Here is a 25,788-nt window from a genome sequence, read left to right on the forward strand (position 1 = left end):
GTGGTAATGATAACGGAAGTGATGAAGTGATCACAGTGTTCAAAAAGGAACATAAATCACAATTACTTGCTCCATTTTGCCTTCTTTTCTTTTTCAATTTCGTTTCGTCTCCGAGATGGTCTTCCTAGGCCGGGTATGAGGAGACCAGTGACTGCGTGATTGTTTTGCTGTCGGCATTTGGGATCGTATTCTTTGGAAACAGGAAACTTCACGTCATGGCAAAAGGGAGATGATGCTACGATGGGTCGTCAATGCCTCTTTCCCTTCCAAGACCTAGAACTCGTTCCTTCCTCCGTACCTTGTCATGCGTTGTTCCTTCCACTTGTTCACTTTTGCTACTTCCTCACCCAACCGTCATCCCATCGCACCTTCTACTACTGCCACCTGCTTAAATCACCTGCAGCACACACCCAAACATCTGCTCAATCTTTCGTCGTCGGTCGTCTTGGCCGTTCATTTCTACTGCGTAGAACGGCCAGTGGGACCGAAATCACCACACCCACGATGGCAACCGATACGAGACGAGACAGCGAGGCACCGGGACAAGGCAATGTCGACCTCGACACTCTATTTTCAATGGAACAAGGCACGGCACCACCGACTCCTAGTACATGCTCGGAAACACTCCTAGACGACCGCCGTCCAGCAAGACCACATTGCCGTTCAGAAACGCGCCCGCCCGCGACACCAGGTACAGAATCGTCCCGGCCATGTCCTGCTGGTCGCCAATCCGGCCCAGCGGCACGTGCGCCTTGTCGATCCGAATCACCTCCTGGTCCGTCGTCGCCCCCAGCGCACCCACGAACGCCGTCGTCATCTCGCTTGGGAACGGCCCCGGCGCCACCACGTTCACGCGGATGCCCCACCGCGGCAGCAGCACCGCCAGCTGCTTGGCCGCGTGCGTCGCCGCCGACTTGGACTGTCCGTACGCAAAGCCCGCCGGCGCTTTGCGGTTGAACCCGGCCAACGACGAGATGACCACCACCTGCGACGTCGGCCGGGCCGCGCCCAGGCTGTCGTTGCGCCGCCTGTTGCCCGCGTCCAGCAGGTCGAGGAACGTAATCGCCGTGAACCACACGGCCGTCGTGTTGACCTTGAACGTGTCCTGGAACGCTTGCGGGTCCACCGCGAGCTGCGCCGCGCGCCATTCGGCAAGAGTCGTCGTCATGTCGTTGTCAGCCGGCGTCGGCGTCTGCGGGCCCGACACGCCCGCGTTGGAGACCACGACGTCCAAGAACCCGCTATCCTTGTCGACAAACGACGCCGCTGCGGCCAGGCTCGCCTTGGACGTCACGTCCAGCTCGATGGGCACCAGTACGTCCCGCGACACCAGTCGGTTGACCGCCGCCGCCGCCGACTCCAGCACGGCCAGCCGCCGCCCTGCAATGTACACCTTGGCCGCGCCCGCCTCGGCCATGGCCCGCGCCATGACGAGTCCGATGCCGGTGCCACCGCCCGTGATCAGAGCGACCTGGCCCGTCGCCGCAAAGAGGTTGTTGACGTCGAGCCTGGCGCTCGCCTGTGTAGCAGGAGGTGCAGACATTGCGGAGGGGGGTCAGTGGAGGTCTGGGGAAGGTAGAGGAGAGGCAAGTAGGGTCCAGTTGCAGTCCAGTTGACGTCCAGTTGGCTGAATTGATGCAACTCTAAATAGGATTTTCGCTTCTCAAGAAGTAACTGATGACGCGGTCGTGCTTCTTGATTGGAAATTCGAAAACGGAGAAAAGAAATATATAGAAAGACGCAATCTACGCAGTTGTTTCGGGGTCCTATGACAAATCAAGAAAATGCTTTAAGCTCGTTATTAAGAGACGTTAACACAACGTGCCCTACAAGAGGCCTGGACTAAACGTTCACAGTTCCGGCCTAAAGAACCCCTAAAGGCATCGTCATTCGGATACCGTTCACTAATCCCGCGCCTAACAGGAATCCTCTGAATGGAACTCGCCAGACCGAATACGGAGCTGCATCGAAGCGAATACATAGCAATAAGGATTTAAATAACACATACTTATATATAGATACAGAGAAAGTCGAAAGAAGAGGTGAACAGCTGGTATGAATGAGCTGAGAGGATCAACTGACCAAAGTGAATACTCACGGCATATTACATCTCTCAAATGAAGCCAAAAAAAAGCTACCAAAATGGGCCAACAATCGTGTAATTATCCAAACATGACACTTGCGAGCAGTTGTTGTGAATATAATAAAGAAAATCAATAATGTCACATGGAGGGTATTCTGTAGTTGTCTAGCATGGCTGTCTAACATATTGTCCAGTATTGCAGTGGTGTTTTCTCTATGCCTTATCCGAGTCCCGAGTTCCGAAAATAAAATCCCACCGTTTTGTCTTGTCGTTGAAACAGCAGTAAAAAAAAAAATCTCGGCCCGCGGCGTACGCAATCAGTGGCCTCTTTGGCTTCTAACCAAAGTAGTCACGGTGGTCGCCGGTGTAAGTGTCATTGTTGTTGTATTGACCGGCGTTGGGATCAGGCTCATAGTGGCCATCTTCGCTGCCGCCGTTGTCATCTCCAATGACATCATCATCTTCAGCTCGAGTCTCTTCGGCGTTCGGATTGCCTCGTAGCACGTCTTCCTGCCCGCTTGGCTGCCCGCTTGGCTGCCCGCTTGGCTGCCCGCTTGGCTGCCCGCTTGGCTGCCCGCTTGGCTGTCCGTTTTGCTGTCTGCGCTGTTTCCCGCGGCACCGACTGCTTCCGCTTGCCGACACCGTCAGCTGCCAACGCGAGCCACCAGTGCCACCAGTGCCACCGGTGCCACCGGTACCGCCCGTGACCTCCTCCAAGATGTCATTTTCTACCGCCCACTTGACAAAGCTCCCAGACGTTCCGTCGTCGTTTTCGAAAGTAGCCTGTGGCGGTAACAGCGGTGATGGCGGTGACAATCCAGTGCCTCCAGCCGTTTCCGAGGCAGCAGGCTGTTGCCGGGCGTGGCTTATTATATAGTGGGAGACCCACGCGCTCCAGGCAGTTCGTTCGCTTTGCTTGCCATTTTGCGTCGTTTGGGTCGTCGTCTTAAACTTCCTGTCGCAGCCTTCTTCACGACACTGTATGAGCTTGGGGAGCACGTCCTTTATAATGACCGCGTCCTTGACCACCTTGGCCAACTTTTCTTCGTGGTCTTGAATCTGTTTGTCCATGGAGGAAGAGTCAGGCAGCGTTGATGACGAGGGCAAGGACGAGGCGGCCGTGGCGGCGCCTGGACCCGGAGCCGGACCCGGAGCCGAACCCGGACCAAGTTCCTTTTTCATCTTTTTGTCCTGTTTTGTCTTCTCGGCCAGCTGCTCGCGCGCGTTCTTCACGTCGGCCGGCGTATGCATTGTCAGCCAGTGCTCCCGAAAGTTGTCAGCGCGGGCAAAGGCGTCCATATTCGGGCAGAGTGGGCATGTGCGGGACTCTTCCTTTAAGTGAATGGTCTTTACGTGCCGTCTGAGCTCGGTCACTGAAGCAAAGTCGACTGTGCAGCCGGCAAAGGCGAAAGGGCACGAATGGCGCCGGTGGGCGTGGTTGATATGCTCGTTGAGCGATTCTTGCGTAGGGTGTGTCTTTGAGGTCATTGCAGGGTTGGACTGACACTGTGCGCATGTGATGTTTTCTTGTCCTGCAGACGAGGCTGCCACGTCTGCGAGGCCCAGGTTGGGCATAAGGGACCTCGCTGGACTTGGATTCAGCCCCGTGACCAACCGTTTTCTTTTTTTTGCACTTGCACCAGAGGCGGCACCAGAGGCGGCGGCAGACACGGAGGCTGTGAAAGAACTTTGATGATCCACTGTTGTCAAACACGACGACGCAATGTCTGCTGCTGCTGCTGCCGCCATTGGATTTCTGTCCGACTTGGCCAGCTTTTGAGGCTGTGGGCCCAACAATGTCAAATGTGGTGCGACTGTCTTTGTATGTTCTGCCACATTTGTGTCCACTGCTTTTCTCTTTCCTTTCGTATCTGGAACCGGAGTGAACCGCTCAAAGTTGTAAGAGTCTTGAGCCATAAGCCAACTGCGGCTGGCCTCAACAGCGGCCGATACGACAGAATTGCCGGTCCACAGGTGATCGTACCGCGGCTGAGGGCCGTTGGGTGCATAATTGGCTGGACGACTACCCTCTGTCCTGTGCATGTAGGGGTTGCCGCTCGCAACAGCCGTACTGCTGTTGTTCACGGCGGTCTGGTTGTTCAAGGTATTTGCGCCGATGAACATAAGCTCTTCTTTGATAGGCGCGGACCCAACAATTCTGCCGATGCCATCACTCTCTACTTCGCTGGCACTTAAACGCTGGCCTTGGTGGCCACGGTAGGGAGCGTTGCCCATGGACTGCCTGTCGAACCATTGATCACTCGGCGTTGTGAGAAATGTCTCAGCATGGTTGGTACTCATTGGCATACCAACCTGTCCCCAATTCTCCGGAAATGCGAGAGAGGAGCTAAACACGTCCGATATGTCGCTAGGGTTAAAAAATATACGATCGGGAGAGTTGAAGAGCCAAAGATTGAAACTGCTGGCGTCTACCGTGGAAACAAGGTCGGGCGGTGTACTGTAATTTGGCAAAGTCGACGGTACAATTGGAGATGCCTGCATAGAAGATGGATGCACGGTTGGGGCTTGGGGCGGGCCATAGACGAAGCCATTTTGTGTGGAGGGTTGTAGCATCGGGTGGTCAGGTACCACGTCCTGGCCAAGTCCGTCGTCCACCTCGTGCGGCGGCCCAGGACACGGCAGGCTCGAGCTCTCCTGGACAGCGCCCGCGGGCACCTGAGGGATGTGGTCCATTTGCATTTGAAATGCTCGAATGTGATTAGTAACCGCTGGCGACTTCACATATAATGGTACAAATGGCGGCGGCGACGGCAGTTGGCCTTGTCCAAGCCGGAGGCTGTTTTGCGTCTGGATTGAATTTTGCTGCAAAGTCTGCGGCAATACGAGGTCGCTTGCTTCAGGCACGGTAGCCGTTTGTGTGCCGTCTTCAGGAACGTCGGTGAGCAGCATGTTTAAAAAGTCCCCAAAGTTTTCTTGCATGCTGGTCACATAGGACATGTCGGCAAGGTTTCCGGTATCTAATGTTGGGTCCCGATCATGGCTGCTGTCGGCCGCATACCCTGTGGCGTACATTTCTTCGTCGTTCAAGCCGACATAATTGTTGTTAGGTGGATGTGCCATGCTGGCCGTACGGTAGGTGGATGATGTTGTGGAGTCGTAGATATATATGAAGAGAGGGAACCGATTTGTCGCGATGATGGGCGCTTGGGTCTTGCCTTGATAGATGCGGCTCGAGAGGAAGGCTGGTAGCACGTTCCTGGGGGCTACTCTTCAAGTGGGGAAAGAGCGAGGAGCTGACCTGAAGAAGCCGCAATGGGAAGGAGACGGAGTGCAAAATAAACCCGCAGGGAAGGAGCGGCCCGGGGGAGCTGCAGAGTTGATAGCCTACGGCACTTGAGCTGGGCATAAAACGCAGTGCTTGTTGTTTTATGCTTTTCTTTTGTTGTTGCAGGGTCTTGGTTTCTTGGGCCGGTCGAGCCGAGGGCCGTGGTCAACTTGTTTCTTGTTCCGCCGGTCGACGATGTGCCGGAATCACACGCCTTGGCGCCCTCGCGCCGTCGCCTTTGCCTCTTTTTCTTGTTTGAGAAAATTCCAGAACACGGACCTCCCTGAACGAAACGAGCCAGTCTTGGACAAGAGCAGCCGGCGTCGATGGGAATGTGGCCTACACACGTAGCTCTGGGACGCCGGTCGGCAGCAAGGCGCGGGTCCAGCAAAGATGGCAATCACAGCGTGAAGGTTGTAAAACGTATCCGTCGAGGACGTCAGCTAGCAAGCTCGATGCAGAGACTTGATTCCAGAATTGGGGGTCGGCAGCTCGGGTTGCAAAGAGACGGTTGATGTCGTGCAAGGTAGGGATAATTGGTTACGAGGTCAGGATGCGGGAGGAAGTCGACAGGCGGGTTTGGGACGGGATGGCGATGCAGCTCTTCCAGATACCAGATTTTCTTGGATTGGGATGCGGGTGGTAAAGGGCTCTGTGCACAATGTGCGAGACGTGACGTATTTATGGGGATCTCAGTGCTCAATGACCAGAAAATAATTCCAAAACGAGATGGGATGAGGGCGGGCTCCAAATATGTCAAAATGGTCAACTTTGTTGTTGCTCCAATCCAGGTTGTTGCATCTGTCGTACAGCACGGTGGCACGTGAAGGCGCAGAATATGGGATGAACAGAGTAGGCTTACCAGGGGAAGCACTGCTGGCCAGAAAAATGCACGAGCCGGGAAACAAGCCAAATAGTGAACCGAAGAGGGGAGGAGACTGCAAGAGAAATGGGCAAAGATGCAGAAGAAGCATCAGAGTCTTCTAAAGCGTGAACAATGGGCAAGAAAACAAACCAGACTCGAAAATCCAAATGTATGGGGATGCTTTGTTTTAATATGGGCGGTTTTAGATTTGGAGGAGGCTCAATCGTATGTAAGGGTGGCAGAGCTAGCAAGGCACGCATTCCCTTTGCTCGTAGGAGACGTAAGTGGGTGGCTAAGGAAGAGACAGAATCTGGGAACACGCAAAGGGAGACTACGAGATCTTGAAACGGCAGTCCAATCGGGACGCCACACATCCTTGCCTCAAAGTCCATCCGGAGCCCTGTGAAGTTTGTGTGCGTCAACTGCATGTGTGAGGGCCCACCACGTCGGCCGGCCCAAAGTATCGTCACGGCCAACTCGGAGGCATCTAATCTCGCCTTGTGGGAGACCACGGCCTTGTGCCAGGGGAGCTGCCTCCTCCCGATATCCATTTCATTTCTCTGCCTCCGTCTATCTTCTGTTCAAAGCTACGCCAAACATCCGATGAGGCACCACGAATTGCGTCGTAGATCAAATATATATTGTATTATTATTACATATATTTCCACTCCCCTGGTACGTCACCGGTTAGGACGCCGAGTCTAGAAAACGCGCGAAGGGGAAAAGCAGTACAAGGCTCAACGAAACTACCGTGGCATGGCAAAAGGCTCTAAAACGTTTTGGGGCACGGTCCAAGGAGACTGCTTTTCCTCTTGTTTTTTTTGGGGGGGGGGGGGTTTCTTTTTCAGACTGCTTATCCCACCACAAGCAAGTATCCTAAGCCTTGTGAAGGGGTTCATTACATTGGGCACCAATCCTAGGTCCGGCGCGTCGCACAGAAGAGAAAAATCCGACAATGCGACAAAACCACAATGTCTCGCTCCGGTTTGTCAATTCCATGTTAATTGAAAAGGATTGAAAAGGGTTGAAATGGGTTGAAAGGGTTGAAAAAGATTGAAAAAGGTTGAAAACCATAAGGCCCGTACGGACAAAATCCAGGTGATATTCACGGCCGTCAATCAACACTCCATAGTAAGATTGCCCAGCGTCAGGCTTGGCACACACTCTAGAGCGACAAGGCCCCATCCTAGCTGTCCATTCCGTCATCCGACTCGAGGCGTTGCTCGAGTCCCCTGGTCCGGGAAAGCGGAGCCTGGGTTTTAATGGCACCTGCAATGGCAACCAGGTTTACAGAGCGCACAACGGTAGCCAATACATAAGATTGTTGGGTTGACACGGAGATACCGTACCAGAAAACGTACGGAAATGGTGGGGGCGCGAGACTTGCGAGAAATGTTTCTTCAATAGACATTCAATGCCGACAAAAAAACGGGGACCAATTAAGCTCATCTAGCGCGAAAAGCCGCCAGCGCTGGACCCTGGAGCGGCTTGGAGCGCTCCGTTCCCGTCGTTGGCGTATTTGGTCGCGTTTGGAGTCCCACCTTTACTGTTCCACTGTTAACGTCATGCGAACGTCGTCCTTACATGGCTGACAACAACCGTTTTCAATGCCCGTAACCTGTGTCAAAACACCGAGACTGGACTCGACGTTCGAGTACGCCAGACATTACTCGGCGCCAAAAGGAGACAAGGATAGGCCAGAAGAGGGTAAGTAACAGGACGACGCCGACCGATGAATTGAATAATGTGCCGTATGCTAAGACAAAAAAACGGAGAGAGAAAAAACATCTCCAATACGTCAACATTGAAAAAAAAGGCGATGTGGGGATTTCGACATCCAAAAACCACACTAGGAGAACACAACTAAACCCAGACTAGAACTAGAACCCGGGTAATGCAAAGTCTTTCGTACGTCCACTTCACCCCTGTTTCGACAACCTGCTGATGACGACGACCCGTATCCTGGACTCACTGGACACCCGTTTTTAACACCGCAATTTAAGGCGACAAGAAACGAAACAGTGTCCAGATACAGGACTGTCATGGATTATCATTGGTGTACAAGTGCAAACGCAGACTGGAGTCGGAGTGCGAACTTGCAAGGCGGTTCGCATTTTAGATGGGTTTTTTTTTTTTTAAAAAAAAAAGGGACATCGAAGTGGACGTATCGAAAGTTGGCCTTATTAAACTTTCCCACTACGCACCCAGACCTCGAACTCTGCGGTCCAAAAGTGACCTGTCCTGAGACAGAATGAGCTTGGACCAGGTCGCCTTGGATCATGAGCGGGGCTTTCAAACCGAATCGGGGAAGATTGCTCGCAGAAATTTGGCCCTTGTCATGTAAGTAAAATAAAATGCTCATTTTGCTGGCGGGTTGTCCTTGGAGAGTTCAGGCCATTTTTCGTCGCCAGCTGATCCCAGTGGACGCCTGGCAGTCCTAAGCGTCGATCGCGGGTGGATTTTCAAAACATGCAATGACGAAAGCTGCTCCCGCATGGCCCGGTCACTAAATTTACCCACAGTAGCTGCCCACTGAGGAATACACTTTGACGTGGAATTTTTCGTCCGCAAGTGACGGGTCTGGCCTGGGCCAAAACAGAACAAACAATTAACAGTGGCTGCATAGTGGGACATAGAGGAAGCCCTTGGGCCACCAGTAAACTCACGTTTTAGCATACATTGTTTCCTTTTTGGGAATCATTAACAAAGCGTGTTATTTTGTCATGAATCCTCGGCCGAACGAGGCAGTATGCACGACGTAATGTATCTGGTCAAGACTCCAGCCGGTTCACTTTATAGGGCGCGATTTCTATCCCCCCCCCTTTTTCGTCCTTTATTCGAGCTTCACGCGAGAAGAAAACTGCAATCTACTGCTCTGCAGCTCGACATGCAAGAAGCCGGTTCGATCGTCCAGCTATGCGCTACCGACTACCGATGGGATACGAGACGGGAGTCAGAAGAGCAAGACTCAGCTATGTCCAGCACTACGGACCCACTTAGAGCCGCATGGTTGTTCGACTATTACCACTTCCCGTTGAGCAAAGGAAAGGAAAACAGCGAGGGTAAAAAGTAAACGGCTTCCCGGTTGTTGTGGCCTCTGGAGTAATTCATTTCCGGTGTCGGCTTGCACTTTTCAGCGCTCATTCTCTTGCACTTTGATATCTGTGTTCGCTGAGATAAACGTACCTTTTTTGATGACGTTGGATGATCTCACCGTCTGAGTCGCAACTAGGCGTGATTCCTGGGGACAGGCCCACTCCTTGTGGGACTCATGGTGTAAACAGGCGGTTAACCCAGCTGTTTCGTTTCTTGAGTTTTCTCCGTTTTCTTGTGTCGCGCATCTATACGCGTACCCGGACAATTTAGAGTGGCTGGTGGTAGGCTTCCTATGCCGGTAGAGACTCGGGACTTTTGTGGCTATCTTGTTTCACACATATCTCGTTTGGTGAAGAGAAGGAGTTCCGAGTACAACGCAGGGCAAAACACTTTGCAACCCAGGTAAGCGTAACATGTAATATGACAAGGTCTCTGTACTTTTCCTCTTCTGATATTTTGTTTCTGGCCATTCTGGCTTAGACCTTTCTGGTTCGGACCTTTTCGTTTCTGATCTTTTGTTTCTAATCTTTCGTTTCGGATCTTTCGATTTTGATCTTTCGTTTCGTACCCTTGTGATCACTCGGAGCTTTGTGCCTATTTAGGTTACTAAAAAGAAGTACTTCTCCGTAATTACTGTCACAATACAGGGTGACAGTTGATCCTTGATGTCGGTATCTCGGCAAACCTTGAGCCACGTGGTGGCATTCTTGTCGTGGGGCAGTCAACGTAGACACTAGAAAGTTACCCTGGACTTGCAGTGGAGCGCTCGCTGACACTAGAAAATTGCAAGAAAATATGTGCGAATTCACAAAGTGGAAAAGGGAACTCGACTCTATTTTTGGCACTCGCCAACGCAATCTTTGTCCAAAAATACCAACAAACGCGTTGCCTAGAACAGGAGTCAAAACTCGCGACAATGTCTTGATCTTCACTAACCAACAGCATGCGTACGAAATGCCTCCGCCGTGAAAGTGAAGACGACCGGTCTCCCGTTCTACCCTTTCACTCAGCTGTCCACAGGTAACAGGTTTGCCCGTTGAAGGCGCACGCCAGACCTAATGAGGGGCAACATCAACGAAAAAACAAAGGGTGCTAGAACAGAGACAACGCAGTCCCACCCAAATATTTCACAAGTAAGACAGCTTGAGCGTCGGAGGACCCTTTGTCATGTGCAGCTACAGGGGCCAAAGTCAAAAAATGAAAGGAAAAGACCAAAATTGAAGTGAAACTAGAGAAAGAAACCAGAAAAAATGGCGCCTTTCAAACAATAAAATGATAAAATAATAAAACTCGAAAAGTAATGTCTCCAAAGAAATGGTTCGGTGTCTCTTGTTTCGATTTATGCCTCGTGGCTGTGCGATCCCTGAAAAGTGCGTGCACTGCTACCAACGAGTGGTTCCGTCCGCAGCATAATTCCTCGGTAGGGCCGAACGAGGTCCGGGCAAGAAAAAGCGGTGACGGTTTGCGAGATCCTGGCAACGAAAATTGATAATACCACCCCCATAGTGAAATATGCGCGTTCTGTCCTGGGAGCGTTCTGGTCCAACCTGGTCCTCGCAGCGGGACCACAGCGCCGGCGACCTTCATTGCATTTCCTGGTGATAAATGAATGTAGCCTTGCGTATTCACGTGCGTCCCGCTGGCGTCGCTGGTCTACTGTCCGTACATTTGATTTATATCCGTTTTCATTTCCATCCACTTCGTTTCATCCATCCATTCCCTTCCATTCCTTTCCATTCCTTTCCATTTCCACTTCCGAAGCCAGTAAGGTTCACGTACTGATATTGTCAAGGCTTCATGGAGGCGTCCAAACCAAAAGTGAAAATGGCTGACCGCCTTTGTATGGATGCATGTTTAATGCAGGTCAAAAAAAGGTCGACCATTCCAGCATATTTTGTTGTCCTTTTGTCGTACCTAAATTTTGGGGGCCAAATGACACGTCTCAATCTTACCGTCACGAGGTGTCAACTGGGGCATCACTCGAGGGCGTGATTGACTTGGGCGAACCTCGCCGATGTTGTCGTTTGGCCCCCAAGTCGTACCGTACGGTTGTTGGCTGTGCATAACCTGTTGCTGCAACCGGAAACGACCACGGCGCTCATCGATCTCAATCAGTAAGAGTAGTCCTGTGAAGGTCGGGTGGAACGAGAACAATGAGAAAGGAGCAAATGACAACAATGTAATTGTAGGGTATAATACTGCAAAACGCCAAAATGTGCATCTGATACGGTCCAATAAAGTCCAACAACTCCCTAGGCTCCAAAATATCACGTCCTCAAATCTTTACAGGTGACAAAAGAAAAAGCGGAAAATATGCAAATAAATCAGAACCAATCAGCCATCATAGTATCCGTACCCTTGGTTTTCATGGGTCTCGGTAGTTCGTCAGAAAGATTTGTGTTGTGTCGTTAATGTCTCGTCAAATCAACGGAAGGAAACCAAAATCAAAGTTTGTGAATCAAAGTTTGTGATAAGCAAAACAAGCTCAGATCCGCAGAGTATGACAACAGCCAACTGGCGTCGAACGTCTCACTCGCGGTCACACACACCGCACATGGCGTGCTGGCAGTCGTTGCACATGACATCCGAATTGGCGGTGTTGATGATCTTGCAACGGCACTGTAGTAAACCATTAGCGAATCAATGCAGTGAACCGCAGACGTAAAGATGAAGTAAAAGCAAAGAAAAGCAAAACTAGCAAGCCCGACACTTACACAAACCCATGAAAAGAAGCGCGCTCCAGCTTTTCGTCTCGACGATTTGCTCCGCTTCGTCCTGGACAGCTGGTCATCTCCATGGTGTCGTTTCCGATACGCCGCGTCGTCGTGGTTGCTTCGGTGGCTCCGTAAGGAAACTTCACTGTCGTTGTGGTTGGGCTCGGGTCCAAGTGCATCGTCGGGCACCCACTCTGCAATGTTCATTTTCCGGTCGCCACGGCCCACAAAGTGATTGTCAATATGGTTAAACCGCTTACTCAAGAACTCGGAAAAGAGAATGAATCCGTCCCGGCACAGTTGAGGTTCTGGCGCAGTCTCCCTTTGCTTTCCCTTTCCCTTGCCGACGTCGTCGTCGTCATTGTCCATGTTGGCAGCGGAGCTTTCGGCGACAGCTTTGGTGGCGGTATCGCTGTTGCTGCTTTCACCACTTGTTTTGGTACTAGCTGGCTGAACCCGAGCAGTGACGCGAATGTACGTCTCGCAAAAGCCACACCAGTACCTACAGCTTTCGGCTGGCACAGCCCTGTATCGCGCCGTCTTCTCACGCAGTGTTTTCTTGTCGTCTACACTGTAGCCATGTTGTCGGACCAGATGCAGCCGGTACATCGGCGCCGACTTGAAGACTTGGCAGCAAGGGATGCGGACATTCTCGTCCACCGTGTCCATCATCTCACCACACTGCCACTCCTCACCATGAACAGGCTCTTGGAAATGGAGGCCTTCCTCGTGCCGTTTCCAGTCATTCTTGCTACCAAACAGCTTTGCATCGCTGCCCTTCATTATGCAGCTAAAGGTGCATGCATATGGACGCTGGTGCCGCTTCTCGTGTTTTCTAGACATGTCAAGCGAGGTCAGTAAATGACAGGGTGCAAAACTGAGCACTTGGAATATGTTCATACCGTAATGACGCCTTGCTGACGAACGATGCAGAGCATCCATCCTGTGCACAAGGGTGACGCCCTGCTTCCCTTGTAGCTGTATGCTCTGATCGCACACTCGGCACACTGCGTTTTGCCGGGGTTACGGGAACCTCATCCAGCTGGAATCCTAGGCTCTTCAGTCGGCCGCCAGCGTCATCAAGCCTCTTCAGTCTCTTTAAAACAGCTTGTAGGCGGTCGTCTGACAAGGTATCAAACGCAATGTCGTCAATAACAGCAGCCGAAGCGTACGTCTCGTCGACGTCAGTGGGACCTTTGGCATCGACATCCTCAAACTCGCTCTCCACGTCGGGTACTGTGAGGTCGATGTAGCTCTCTGCGCCAACAGATAGATCACGTGTAACTTCCTGTGTCTCTTGCAACACTGTCGGCGACGCTCTAGACACCTTTAATCGTTGCTCCTCTTGTGCATCTTGATCATGCGATTTCTCTTCCCCACGTTGGTGCTTCAGTGGTTGCTGCGGCTGTTTCATACTATCGCCTTCGTTTATAACAACAGCGTCAACAACGTCAATGCTGGCAGCAACGTCGTCATTCTGGCCGCCATCAGAGCTCTTCTGCGTCTCAACCGCCATTATTTCAGATAGGTCGTCTTGAAGTTGGATGTGGCGATTAGGGGCTCCTGCGACGGCGTCGAGACCGGGAGACATGCCCTTGCTAGGACCCGCAAGCATTGAATGAAAGTGTACAGACGCCCATGTTCCGTCGGTGTACTTGAGCAGAGGTGACGGGTCGGGGCCTGTTTGCATACGTCGAATCGCATCCATGCCATAGCAATCCGCATAGGCGCGGTGCACATCTCTTTTCGGGGCCACTGGTTCAACAGGAACTGAGTGCCGCTCAAAACTTGGCCGCGTGTGCGTGCCAAAAAGGACATCGCTGCCATCCCGAGGACTATCAAGTGGCGGCTTTGGGTTCATCCTTTGCTGCAATGGGTGGCCGTATAGCTGGACAGTCACACGTGGATTCGGGGTGGAATGAAAGGTACTTGGCCTTTGATGCCCGAGGCTTGGGGCGGATGACGGGATTTGTGGTGACCAGAGCGTCGGGGAAGGAAGGCTCAGGGGCAGTGCCGATGCAAAATTGAAAACGTCACTCGTCGCCGATATCGTCGGGTGAATGCTACGAAGTTTTGATGACATTAACCGCGTTGCCATGGACTCGTTCTTCGTCGTGGGCAGCAATAGTCCTGTAGTGGCGCTGGTCCATGTGGCACTTGTAAACGGCTCGGCCATGAGTTCGTTCAATTCCGACATGCAATCGTGCAAGTCGATAGAGCCAACTTCGGTGTCCAAACCCGGCGATTGGGTGATATCTGGTTCGGAAGGGAGGCCCATGCCAGCAAGATCAGTCTCCAGTGGGTCGTTATTTCTAAGCGAAGCAGATTAGCCAGAGCGTTCAAATATGGTCGCTCCCATAAACATTGAATAAGGGGACATTTGTGGCGAGGCAAACACTCACTTCACAAGATACTTCTCGCGGTTGTCTGCCTTGATATGGTGTACATCCAGGATATGTTTTTTCAAATTGTCCCAACGTGGCCAGGGCTTCCTTCTCTCACTGCATATTCCATGGCTGCATATGAAAAACTCCGAGAGGGTCCTGATATCTTTGTGGCAAGACGTGTGATGTCTTTTCCGATCTCCCCTGCTGGCAAACCCAATGGAAGCCATTTTGCAGTCGGCCACATGGCACTTGAACGGCTTAAGGTGAATGCGAATATGTTTCCTAGATGAGAAATAACGAGTCAGTCCAAGTACCACAAAACAACGTCTAAAGTGCACGAAAGCAACCTAACCAAGACAAAACCCCGTCACGTACATCATCTCGGACCTTGTCTTGGTGACTTTTCGGTTATTTTTTGGGCACAGAAAGCAGTTGAAACCGTTCTGGTTCTGAAACGAGTGGCGCTCAACAATCTCTGCAGTCCCGTTCACGCTCTGGCTGTCGTTGATATCCGGAGTGCTGAACATGTCTGTCGTGTCGAAGCCAGTAGCGGCATTTTCAAACAGGTCATCGTGCGTCATATGGCTGAACCTTGGTATACTTCCCTGTGTCCAATTTTCGGAGTCACTGGTCGCGGGTATGTAAAAGTCAGATGGAGGCAGCGAGGCTGCAGACCGCGCGTCTAGTTGCATACCACCAATAGCAGTATCCAAATGGGCCAACCCGCTCAACGTCGTGGCGTTGGAGCCATCGTGAAGAGAGCGCCCGCCAGTACTCGGCTTGTTACGGAAGCTGTTGGTACCATACGTGGAGTCTGGTGCGGCCGAAAACTCGGATGCCGGTCCCGGAGGGTGTTCCCGATATAAAAAGCACGGCGAGGTAATCGCCGTTAGGCCATGCCCATGCAACTTGGCGCCGACTGGGACATCGTCTGAGTTGACAATGTAGTCCACCATTGCCGGTTTCAAGTTGGCATACGGGGGCGGCTTGGAAGGTGAGTGTTAGAATGCAGAGGATGTCTTGGCCAACCGAGTGGGTGCGAGATTTCTTACCATCATGACGCCATGGGCAGGGCTACCTTGTTGGGATGGCATGCGATCCATTGTGATTGTGCTACTGATGTGAACAGCCACCTCCGCATTAACCGAGGGGAAGTTGTGTGCGCGTGGGCGAACGGGAGTGGCGCTGTCCTCCGAGATGATATTCGCTCGCCAGGCTGTTGTGGCTGTTAAGGCGAGTCCAGAAAAGAGGTGACGTGATCAAACTTGGGATCGCGATGCCATCGATCGGCCGACGGGAGGTAAGGCTCCACCGCGAGTCTCAGCCGTTAAAAAACGTCGGCAACCGGTGCATGCGAGCGGCCAGCGCCGCGTCGACAGAAAGATCTCTCAGAACGGAGAGACGGCCGGGCGGCAGACCCGGTGACCGTCACTCTGTTGTGGTGCGGGAGCAGTCCGACAAAAGAAGAGCGGTGTGTGAGAACCCTGAGGTGCAAGGCTAACCGAGCTGACGCGAAACGGCGCAGTTTCGCTAAGGGCGATAGAAAGAGCGTGGACCTGAAGGCGCGTCGCGACAAGAGATGCGTGAAGCTGGAGGTCTAAAAGAAGAGCGCGGTGAACATTCAGGGGAGTGTGGGGGAGTAGAAGGATCGTGGGAAAGGGAAGGAGCGACTCATATTGTTTAGATTTGGATGCGGTCGCGACTGCTCAATTTAGATGAGGCTGAGAAGCCCCAAATCCGGCAGGCGACGGGTAACAGAGCGGGGCGGTTACAGTTTGGATGGCTTTCGGTGCCTAATTCGTGGTGGCAAAGTGCCCTGTGCGGCCTTTTGGACCAGGCCAGGCCGGTGGTGGATGGTGAGGCTGACAGGGTATTGGCTAGCAACTGGGCAAGGCACGGGACAGACAAGAAACGTGGCGCGGAAGGAGCGATGAGATGTGCACAGAGCCCAGCAGCGTGTCTTGAAACAAGGCTGCCTCACGAGACAGGGAAGGAACGGAGTTCGCTCGGCTTTGGACAAAGTATGCAGTTAAAAGTATTGCATTTTGGGAGCACTTGTTGTCAGACGTGGGAAAGATGCACAACAAAATATCACGAAATATCAAAACCCCTCGAGATGGGTCTACGAAAAGCCGCACTGTAGGTCGGAAGGCATCTTGAATTAAAAGGCGTTGCGAAACTGTCGAGCCCAGCAAAGTGCAGTACAATTGCTCATAATGGGCATCACGATGATTAACGTTTTGGTCAAACAGATGAAATTATAGATGGTGTTTACATAAAACGAAGGACAATAAATGACGGAACCGAAAACTACAGGAAAAAAAGAGAAAGGAATAATAACAACTAACAGTGAGATGAACGAAGGTGTTAGAATCGAAAGAAGAGCAAGATGAGAAAAACATCTCCTTTGTCTTCTCTCAATTTCCTGAGATCATGTTGAAATGTGGAGAGAAGAGGTATGAAAGTATGTTTTGTCCGGCAGTACTCCTGTAAACAGAAAAAAATGGCAAAGAAAAGAAGAAAGAAACACAACTCAATGAATCCCAAAAGTGCGAAAACGACAAGATAATGAACTAGGTAATGATGCGGACGAGGAACTAAAGAGTAATGTCCCAGTCGCCGCATTGCAAAATGCGGACCATGTGTTTCCATACGAAAATAAATCGTGCACTTTCCTTACAGCAGAAAGCAAAGGCAGCAAGATCAAGATTTCTCACCACAAAATGACGCTCCAAAAAGGCAAGATCAACTTCTGACGAGTGGTTGTATGACAAACACCGGAATGCAAACATGGACAAGGATTGCAGAACCATACGACACTTGTATCCAGTAGGATACCTCCCTTTGCAAATCTGCCAGCCAGACCCTCACACCCTGCAGCTCATGCAAGTTCACACCGCAATACGCCTCCGTCTCGTCTCTCTCGACCAGAGAAGCCTCTCCTGCCATCCAATAACGGACAAGCTAGGCTAGCATCCTGCGAGTAGACACAAAGCTGTCCTACGGCTGAGAATGAAGTGCAACGATGTAAAATATGACTTATTACCGAAATGAAGACTTGATGAGAAAGCTACGTATGTACTCTCTTTATTTCACCCTATGTCTATGTTTTCCTTTTTTTATTATTTTATAAAAAAAAGCAGAGCACAGGACCGTTGACGCAATTGCGTCGCTTTCGAGTTTCGTGGCGTTTTCATTCTTTCCGTTTTGGTTGGCACAAGGTCTCTCGGGCTGCATCTCGGTTACAGCTTGCATGGATATACACCTCGAGCGTCCTATTAGACAGTGAATAGAAGAAAGCTGTCGACGATAAAAGATGCTTTGATAGCCAGTTCAACCAGCAGGCAACGCATTCATACATCCCATAACATCGCCGTTCCTAATTTTGGCCCGTCACACCCATGCCCACGGAATTGTCCCCGGCGTTTGCTACAGCCATCATTCGTGGAGATGTGTCTTACGTGCATATAGACAGAACACGAGTCCCAACAGACAATCATAAAGAAGGGAGAGGCCGGGGATGGGCGGTGGACACGGCGGGTGGCAGGGATGTTGCTGGCATTGCTTTCTTTTCTTTTTTTTTCTGCATGAACCCGTGATAATGTTTTCTTTTTCCTTTGTCTTGTGCATACAGTCTGCGTCAAGGTGCTGTAAGGTGCAGACACGAGAGCGCGAACAATGGAACAAAAAAGGCGAGAGACGGAAAATAAAGAAATATTATAGAATCAGAACAAAATTGAGATAGAATGCCAGAACTGATAACTTCACTCCCACAACGAAGACGGGAAAACGGCCACTAATGCACACACTGCAAGGTGATACAGTCTGTACAATCTGTGAGAACCCCCACGTTGATGTTACAACCGTGCATGGATGCAGCTGAAAATGAACAAAGAAAACCGGTGATTTCCCTATTTTTACCAGAAAAAAAGCCAAGAAATACAAGCAACTGCTCAGACAAGTCAATATTCACTGTACCAGAAAAAAGTCCACTTTGAATGTCTAGGTATCTCCAGTCCTATGTAGCAAACATAATTCTGCTTCTCCAGACTACGCTACCCAAAATCTAAACACGATTCGAGGCAATCGTGGTCCTTAAATCTTGGAAAGCAGATCTTGGATAGTGGAATCTTGGGTTTGAGGCCTCAGTGCTATCCTGCAGTGGTAAGGTAACTGCAGCCTTTGGTTCTGGGTAAAGGAAGGCACAGGGCCTCTCGCGATCGGTAGCAGATTGACAGATGGTAGGAGAGATCGTTGGTTCTATTGTTTGGTCCCTCCTGCACCAAGCCGGTTCTATAGGACCTACATTGCCCAACGGCCATCTCCTTGAGATAGATTGATCTTCTGGGAGCCTGTCAGATAACTATGAAAAGAATACAAGTCTCAAGCTGGAAGAATGAAATTCTCTCCCACACACCCTCCACACCTCGTCAACCTTTTTGTCAACCTTTTCGTCTTTTCTTTCTCTTCCACACCCATGCTGTTGTCCTTAGACTCCGCCTCCCTGATTTATTGGACAGCGTGGACGCACGTCAGACGTCAAATGGGCTAGGCCCTACGCCTTTCTTTTTTTTCGTCTGGACATGGTCATTGTCACAGGATTTTGATTCGGCCGTTCAGTAGCATGATTGCCTTTGACTTTCTTTTATTGAGTGGGGAGACTTTGAAGAAACTGGGACGGAATGAACAGTCCGAAAACAGAGCATATGACAAGGTAACAAGTAGATTGGTTTCTGTCTATCATTGTTTCCATGTCGTACAACCATGAAAGCACATCCTATAGTATCTATGAAAGGTCAGTGGGCCTGTTACCGTTCACAAAAGTCCTCTCCACCGACAAGAAATTACAGGGATGGCCAACTTGACAGTGTCCTTGAGCAGCACAGTGACATCTTCGTTTCATCCGTTGCGTGGTTTGTACACTCGGGTTACAAGATGAACAGCAGGGCCGAGGGGAAAGTAGCTCGATGCGCTGCTTCTTGCTCGACTTCGTGACGAGGCCCTTATGTCCTTACCAACATGGGACAGGATATGCAGGCAAAGTGAGGTACCGTTCGTCTCTTCGTCTGCGCTCTGTCCATGCACGGTGCAAGTCGACAACCCGGTGCCAGGCCCCAGGTGCTGAGGACCTTTTTCAAGAAGCCTGTGTCAGTACTCACGTCCCCATAGTCGTTCTTTAACCAAAACTAACTCGGTTGGGTAAGAACCACGGGAGCTTAACTTCGGGCCGGTAGGTCACGGCGCGGGTTGTGGGGGCGCCGGATTGTACAGAGTACAAAGCAGGGATGGATAAGAGTACATAAGGAAAACGAGACACCACAAAAATGAAACGAACAATCAAATAATAAATTATAAAAATATTTAGAAAAATGATAGCTGAACAACTAGGCCGATTGGATGCCTATTATATGTGCTGCAACGATCGTACGAGAAAGCCGGGGAGGATAGGAAGCACTTCCAGAGAGAGTGCATACAAGGAAATGAGTAATGGCACAGCAAAAGAAAACTAAATAAAATAAACAAAGGGGGGTGGGTGACAAAACGAGAAACAAAAAGGATGTGATCTGTCACTTTTTTCGTGGCTCATCTTCTCGACATTTCTTTCCCATTTCTTTTTTTTTTTTTTTTTTTCATGTCCTCTATTGCTTCCCGGTCTTCGTTCGAACCAACACGACGTTGTCCTATCCTTCCCCTCCAAGAAGAGGAGACTGGCAACCTATGCTGTTATCGTTTACGAGAAAGAAACCGAGTGGCAAGGCAAAAACCCTGAATGGAAGACGAATGACTTGCTCGCTTATACGCACCGTTCTCGTCGTCACGGCCGACGCACCTGGCAACCCATTGCAGAACGCACTGTTGGTGTTGTTCGAAAAACAAAAACAGATATATGACAGAATTTGGGAAACGAGAACAAATAGGAAGCAGGATACACTCTCAGACTGTCGTGTCGTCCAAACGGATTCTCTCGTGAGATGCCGGAGGCAACAGACAAAGCACCGGCTGTGTTGTCGAGAGGGGGAAACAAAAAGAATTGTTATTGCATCGCACCGAAGTCGCAAATCAAGAAAGGAAATGGCTTATCGTTGGCAACTGCGTGGGGGATTCAGCAGAAAATCTAACGTTTATTTGGAACACTGCCATCTCGAAGTGAATATAAATAGACCGTGCTCCCAGAGCCAACTTGTCATATTTTGTTGGCCCTTCGTCCTCATCCTCGTCCTATTTTCATCCTACTTCCTTCATCAGCATCTAACACCACCTTCTCAATCAAAAACTCGTTCTTACATTTGATATCTCCATCACGGTCTTGGCCTTACAAGAGAATATTTGAACCGTCTCTCCTCCGCAAAATCTTTACAAGATCTCCACAATGTGTGAATACGAAGAGTTCCTTTTCAACTGCGGTTGCTCGCAGACGCGGCTCAAGTCGTACTGCCACCTCGCCCGCAATGACCTCAACCATCAGTGCTTTGGCGTGGCCAAGCTACGCAACGTTTGGGACCAGCAGGTTGACTGCAATTCCTGCATCTCCAAGCAGCGGCCGTCGATGTCGTCGACATCGTCGTCGTCGTCCTCATCCGTGTCGTACGGGATGCACTCTCACTACAATTCTTATTAGAGTGCATTGTGAGGTATGGTTTCCCAAGCTGCGCTTATGACATTTGCTAGCGAATCTAACAGATTACACAAGGTCAAGGAAAGAAAAAAGGCAAATTCAAGCAGTATTGCAAACTGAAATAACCAAAAAAAAAAGCCAAAAAAAAACTAACTAACCAGAGGAGGCCAATTTCCATTTATCACATAGTTCATCATTCCGTCTATCCTTACCCATTCCTTTTTGTTCTCGCACGATGCAGATCTAACGGGGCAATTTGGTTTACTTTTGGTAGTATCTTAACAATTTCATAAACGCTTATTCTGGAATCTTCTCAATGCTCGTGTATGATGACAATCGTACGTCCATTCCACGCCTTCGACGAAGCTCAAACATATACTGCACCAGTCGCATGACAGCCACAGAGCAAAATTCTGTGGCTGTCCACCATCGTCCGTGACACATGCTTTGCATAGCCTAGGGGCCAGTTGTGGTTGAGACTGACCGTTGACTGTGCCACAATCTCAACAGATGGTGGCAGCCGAGATTAAATCCTTTCCCTCCCCAGAAGAAGGGGGGACATACCGGACGGTAAGCGACCGGCTCCTTCAAGACCATAATGTAACTAGCAGCCCTGGTACCTTGCAGCTGTGTGCCTTCAAAGTCGTACTCTTCACCAGCACTGGACTCTACAAACTGATGAGGCGAAACCGGCCATTGTCCTGGTCAGACACGGCCTGTAACACAATGCGCCGTCTGTCAACTGTCAGAAATCGCCCGCGTTGTGCGCCGGTAGTTGTCCGCGGGGTCAATGGATGATTGTTGTGTGTATTCTGCGACGTCGTGTAGTTCTGTGTCCACAATGCTTTTCGCATTCTATCTGTTTCAATGTATGTTGGCTCACGTTGAACCGGAAAGCCCTACCGAGAGGAAGAGGAGGAGGCATAGGTGAGGAGGTGGATGACCAGTTATTGTGGATTGCAGACTTGGAAATACGAGGCACAAGCCACGGGACACAAAGGGGACGTTTTAAATTTGAAGTTCTTTTTTTTAAAAAAAAGAAAAAAAAAGAAAAGAAGACAAGAAAAAGCGACACAGCCCAACGAACAAGACCAAGGACAAGATACACAGACAATGTGTACCGAGTGATCAATATAGAGGAGATTCTTTATTGTGTTCCTTGTTCCTTTCGTCGAACGAGGTCCAGCGAGACCAAAAGACCGAACAACGAGCAATCCCTGCTCCTTATGTCTCGTCACCTCACTATCCCGTCCGCAGTACACCTACGCAAGGTTCGTCGCACCAACGACCTTGCCGATGACATTGTACCGCTTCGCAAAGAAAGTGACCCAGTCGTTGAGCACACCCTTTTCCTTGTCGTCGAGGTCCTGCCACTGGGACAGGACGTCGTCGGGTTTTGTGGACGACAGGGCGAGCGCCCGCGACGCGTCCTTGCCGGCAAACACTGTTCTGTTAGGATGCTGTTGACAATACGCAAGAAAAAAGAGGGAAAGAAAAGCAAAACATAAATGGAGCGCGGAGGGTACTCACCGTGGTAGGATCCGCCGGGTTGATACGCCTTGTTTCCAGTCACATCGTAGACGAGACCCTGCAATATGGGAAAGGACGGTCAATGCCAAGAACAGAGACAGGAACGGAGACAAGAACGGGACCTGGAGCAGGAACAAGGACCACGAACGCCAGGGACCGACAGTAAGGGCAAGATTGTGTACTCTGTCCCTCGCTTGCTCCTGTCATGACGCAAAGGGACGAGGGGACGTGGACGGTGGAATGTCCTTGTCCTCGGCTGTCACACTGTCCAGTGATACAGTCCTCCCGTCTTCCACTTTTGCTTACCTTGATTGCAACATAGCACTTGCCACCGTCGACGCCTTGACTTGTTAGCAGACGGAAAAGGACATGAGGCGAGAAAATGGTTGGCATCAGTTTGAAACTCACCTTTGGCCGCACTCAGCTCCTCCAGAGTGATGGGGTCGTCCTTGGGGGGCTGCAGGTTGACGGGCGTCTTGGGCTCAAACTTGCCGGCCATATTGACAGTGGTTGCGGGAATGCAAACAGGGATTCTTAATATGTTCTGTTTTTGTTGTCAGTATGAGGTTGTCGCCTTAAAGTTAAAACGAGTTGACGCAAGGAGGCGAGCTCTTCACAAGTCCTGCTGCTGTAACAAGAGGCCGTCTGTAAAGAACAAGATGTTTGTGTATCTTGGAGGGGCTTTGCAAGCTCAAGTTTTACCTTTAGTGGAGAGATTAGAAGGGTCGTCGATGTGACGTACTGTCGTCTGTCAAAGTGAATGCAGCTATTTTCAAGAGTTCGCGATCGATGGGTGGCAGTTGGGGAAAGTGGCAGCCCCGAGGCAAGTGGTGCTGCCGAGCTGGCATCCGTCGGTAGTGGGGTTAACGGGCAGATGCGACGGAGCCCGCTGTCTGTGCTATGGGGAAAGTGTGGAGGGACCGCCAGCGAATGGCATGCTTCGTAAACCGAAGCTCGCAATTTCGCACGTGATGTCGACAGGAAGACCAACGGTTTAGGAAGGAACCGCGCACAGTGCGAGCTGTGTCTGAGCTGTATCAGCGGATAAAGCCCTCGGACCTCAGATCATATACTTCTATTGTATAAAAAAGCCAATTTTTAGGCTGTCTGTATATAATTCCGAGATAAATTCATAAATAATGGAACGAACAATTGACAGCACTCAAAGTATAGGCATATGATTTTCGTAAATCCAATGGTATATGATCATTCGCTACAGTTACTTGCACTGTGCAGCGAGGCTCTGGACGTCCGATCACGTGACGTCAAATCATCCGAATCGCAGGTCAGAGCTTGACAGATTTCGGGGCAAGTACGACCAACGTCACATCGAGTTTTGTGGACAGACTCAACATCAACAACATCCTCACATCGCCACAGCCATGTCTCGACCACTGGCAGCGGCAAACGCCGCCTACCGGCACATGAGCCGCACAGCCGGGCCGTTTGCCCTGTCGGCGACGCTGCGGCCATTATCTACCCGCAAGCAATCGACGTGTTTGTCGGCGTCTGTGCAAGTCGACGTCTGCGTCCACGGACCTGGGCATATCCAAGGCCGCGTGCGACTGCAGTTGCAGCAGATGCAGCTGCACTGCAGGTGGGTCTCTACATCTCCGCGCAGGCATGATGGCAGCCAAAGACACGGCTCGTCCGGCCAGCAGCAGCCCCCGCCACCCCCTCCCCCACCCCCACCACGCGGCCGTGTCCCCATTTTCCGGTTGCTGCTGCAGGCGCTCGGCGGCAGCCTCCGCAGCCTGTTCATGCCGTTCCAGGGCGCGACGCTGCGGACGCTGTACCGGTCGAACCCGGAAGAGCTGGTGCTCGCGCTTGCCGTGCTCGTTGCGAGCGCGTTTGTGATTGCGTACGTGGCGCGCATTTACTTTAGCTATTTCAACTCCAAGCAGTTTACGCGCTACCCGCCGGAGGTGGCCAAGTGCCTGCGGCGGGCGCTCTACTTTAGCAACTACGCGCCGGACCCGAAGCGGGCATTGAAAAACTACCGGCAAGCACTCGAGGCGTGCGACGAGCTGGGGCTGGACCCATTTTCGGACGACGTGCTGGGCATCCGGATCCAGCTGGCGTCGTGGCTGGAGCGGATCCAGAGCTACGACGCGTCCATCAAGATCTTGGAGCTGCTGCTCGCGGACTGCCGGCGGTGGGTGGACCTCATGGAGAAAGACGAGAAGGACGGTAAAGCAGGCCAGGCCACAGCCGGTACGCTCTCGCCCCGCCTACCGCCGCCGCTGCTGACGGGCAAGTCGGCCAAAGAGGCCGAAGACAGCGGCGTGGACATGACAGCCGCCACCGAAACCGTCTGGGGCCGGCGCTCGCGGATCCTGCGCAAGGCCATCGGCGTCAGCGTCAAGCTGGGCGAGCTGTACGCCGACGAGCACGTGCTCCTCGCGGACAAGGCGCACGAGCGGCTCGTGTGGGCCGTCGACGCGGCCCTCCAGGAGTTCCAGCGGCGCGCCACGGCGGGCACCAAGGACGGCGAGGGGGAGTGGATGAGCCCCGTGGAGATGGGCGCGGCGCTCGAGTCGCTGGGCCACAGCTACGAGTCACGGTCGCAGTTTCACCTGGCGCTGCCGCTCTTCTTCCAGGCGCTGCGCGTGTGTAGCGACCCGTGCCACAGCGCCGTCATTATGAACAACCTGGCCGTGTCGTTTGCGCAGCACCCGGTCCAGCCGCCGTACGAAACACTGGTGGGCTCCGTCGTCGAGACACCGGCCGTCGGCAAGGAAATCACGCAGCAAGAAGCGCAGCGCGCATACTACGAGACCGCGCAGCGGTGGGCGACCAACGCACACCAGCACGCGACGGACACGTCTGGCGATGCGCGCACGCCCGAGTGCGATGAAGCATGCGTGGTGGCGCTGTGCAACCTGGGCGACATTGCGGCGCTGCTTGGCGACGCGCGGGAAGCGACAAAGCGGTTCAGCGAGGCCAAGGCTATGAGCGAGGCGGTGGCGTTTGCGCCCGGCGTGCAGCAGGCCGCGGCCGGGCTGGCATGGCTGCAAAGTAGGCCGGCGTGAGAAGTTAGACAATCGCCAATGACACAGTTCACAATGAGCTTCGTTTCCCACACACGAACCATGAACTGGTGTTGATGCAGCAATGTCTGTCTGCCATCGTCGCTCTGGACAGCCCCTTACCGACTTCTGATCGTTCCGGTTCCTGGCAGTTGCAAAATGGAAGAGAAGCGACTATTGTC

At 51.7% G+C, this 25,788-nt stretch overlaps 7 protein-coding genes across 7 annotated transcripts; 2 read left to right on the plus strand and 5 right to left on the minus strand.

Moving 5' to 3' along the window:
- Nucleotides 1-604: 604 nt before the first annotated feature.
- SPSK_04475 (uncharacterized protein) lies at nt 605-1,543 on the minus strand (the record flags this gene model as incomplete). Its single annotated transcript, XM_016731281.1, has 1 exon — nt 605-1,543. The coding sequence occupies one exon, from the start codon at nt 1,541-1,543 to the stop codon at nt 605-607; it is 939 nt and encodes a 312-aa protein (XP_016585592.1).
- Nucleotides 1,544-2,419: 876 nt separating this feature from the next.
- Nucleotides 2,420-5,164, minus strand: SPSK_03974 (uncharacterized protein; the record flags this gene model as incomplete). Its single annotated transcript, XM_016730789.1, has 1 exon — nt 2,420-5,164. One exon carries the CDS (start codon nt 5,162-5,164, stop codon nt 2,420-2,422), a length of 2,745 nt encoding a protein of 914 aa, XP_016585593.1.
- Nucleotides 5,165-11,859: 6,695 nt separating this feature from the next.
- On the minus strand, nt 11,860-14,322 carry SPSK_04016 (uncharacterized protein; the record flags this gene model as incomplete). The annotated part of the gene is made up of 3 exons (XM_016730830.1): nt 11,860-11,949; nt 12,045-12,879; nt 12,947-14,322. The coding sequence occupies 3 exons, from the start codon at nt 14,320-14,322 to the stop codon at nt 11,860-11,862; spliced, it is 2,301 nt and encodes a 766-aa protein (XP_016585594.1).
- A 456-nt stretch (nt 14,323-14,778) lies between these two features.
- SPSK_04526 (uncharacterized protein) lies at nt 14,779-15,534 on the minus strand (the record flags this gene model as incomplete). The annotated part of the gene is made up of 2 exons (XM_016731330.1): nt 14,779-15,417; nt 15,484-15,534. The coding sequence occupies 2 exons, from the start codon at nt 15,532-15,534 to the stop codon at nt 14,779-14,781; spliced, it is 690 nt and encodes a 229-aa protein (XP_016585595.1).
- A 5,267-nt stretch (nt 15,535-20,801) lies between these two features.
- SPSK_04743 (uncharacterized protein) lies at nt 20,802-21,050 on the plus strand (the record flags this gene model as incomplete). The annotated part of the gene is made up of 1 exon (XM_016731538.1): nt 20,802-21,050. One exon carries the CDS (start codon nt 20,802-20,804, stop codon nt 21,048-21,050), a length of 249 nt encoding a protein of 82 aa, XP_016585596.1.
- Nucleotides 21,051-22,309: 1,259 nt separating this feature from the next.
- SPSK_04520 (progesterone binding protein) lies at nt 22,310-23,076 on the minus strand (the record flags this gene model as incomplete). The annotated part of the gene is made up of 4 exons (XM_016731324.1): nt 22,310-22,491; nt 22,578-22,635; nt 22,884-22,918; nt 22,986-23,076. 4 exons carry the CDS (start codon nt 23,074-23,076, stop codon nt 22,310-22,312), a joined length of 366 nt encoding a protein of 121 aa, XP_016585597.1.
- Nucleotides 23,077-23,959: 883 nt separating this feature from the next.
- On the plus strand, nt 23,960-25,609 carry SPSK_04200 (tpr domain containing protein; the record flags this gene model as incomplete). The annotated part of the gene is made up of 1 exon (XM_016731011.1): nt 23,960-25,609. The coding sequence occupies one exon, from the start codon at nt 23,960-23,962 to the stop codon at nt 25,607-25,609; it is 1,650 nt and encodes a 549-aa protein (XP_016585598.1).
- Nucleotides 25,610-25,788: the final 179 nt, after the last annotated feature.

Source organism: Sporothrix schenckii (genome assembly GCF_000961545.1).
Source record: "Sporothrix schenckii 1099-18 chromosome Unknown Cont47, whole genome shotgun sequence".
In the NCBI taxonomy this organism is placed as follows: domain Eukaryota; kingdom Fungi; phylum Ascomycota; class Sordariomycetes; order Ophiostomatales; family Ophiostomataceae; genus Sporothrix; species Sporothrix schenckii.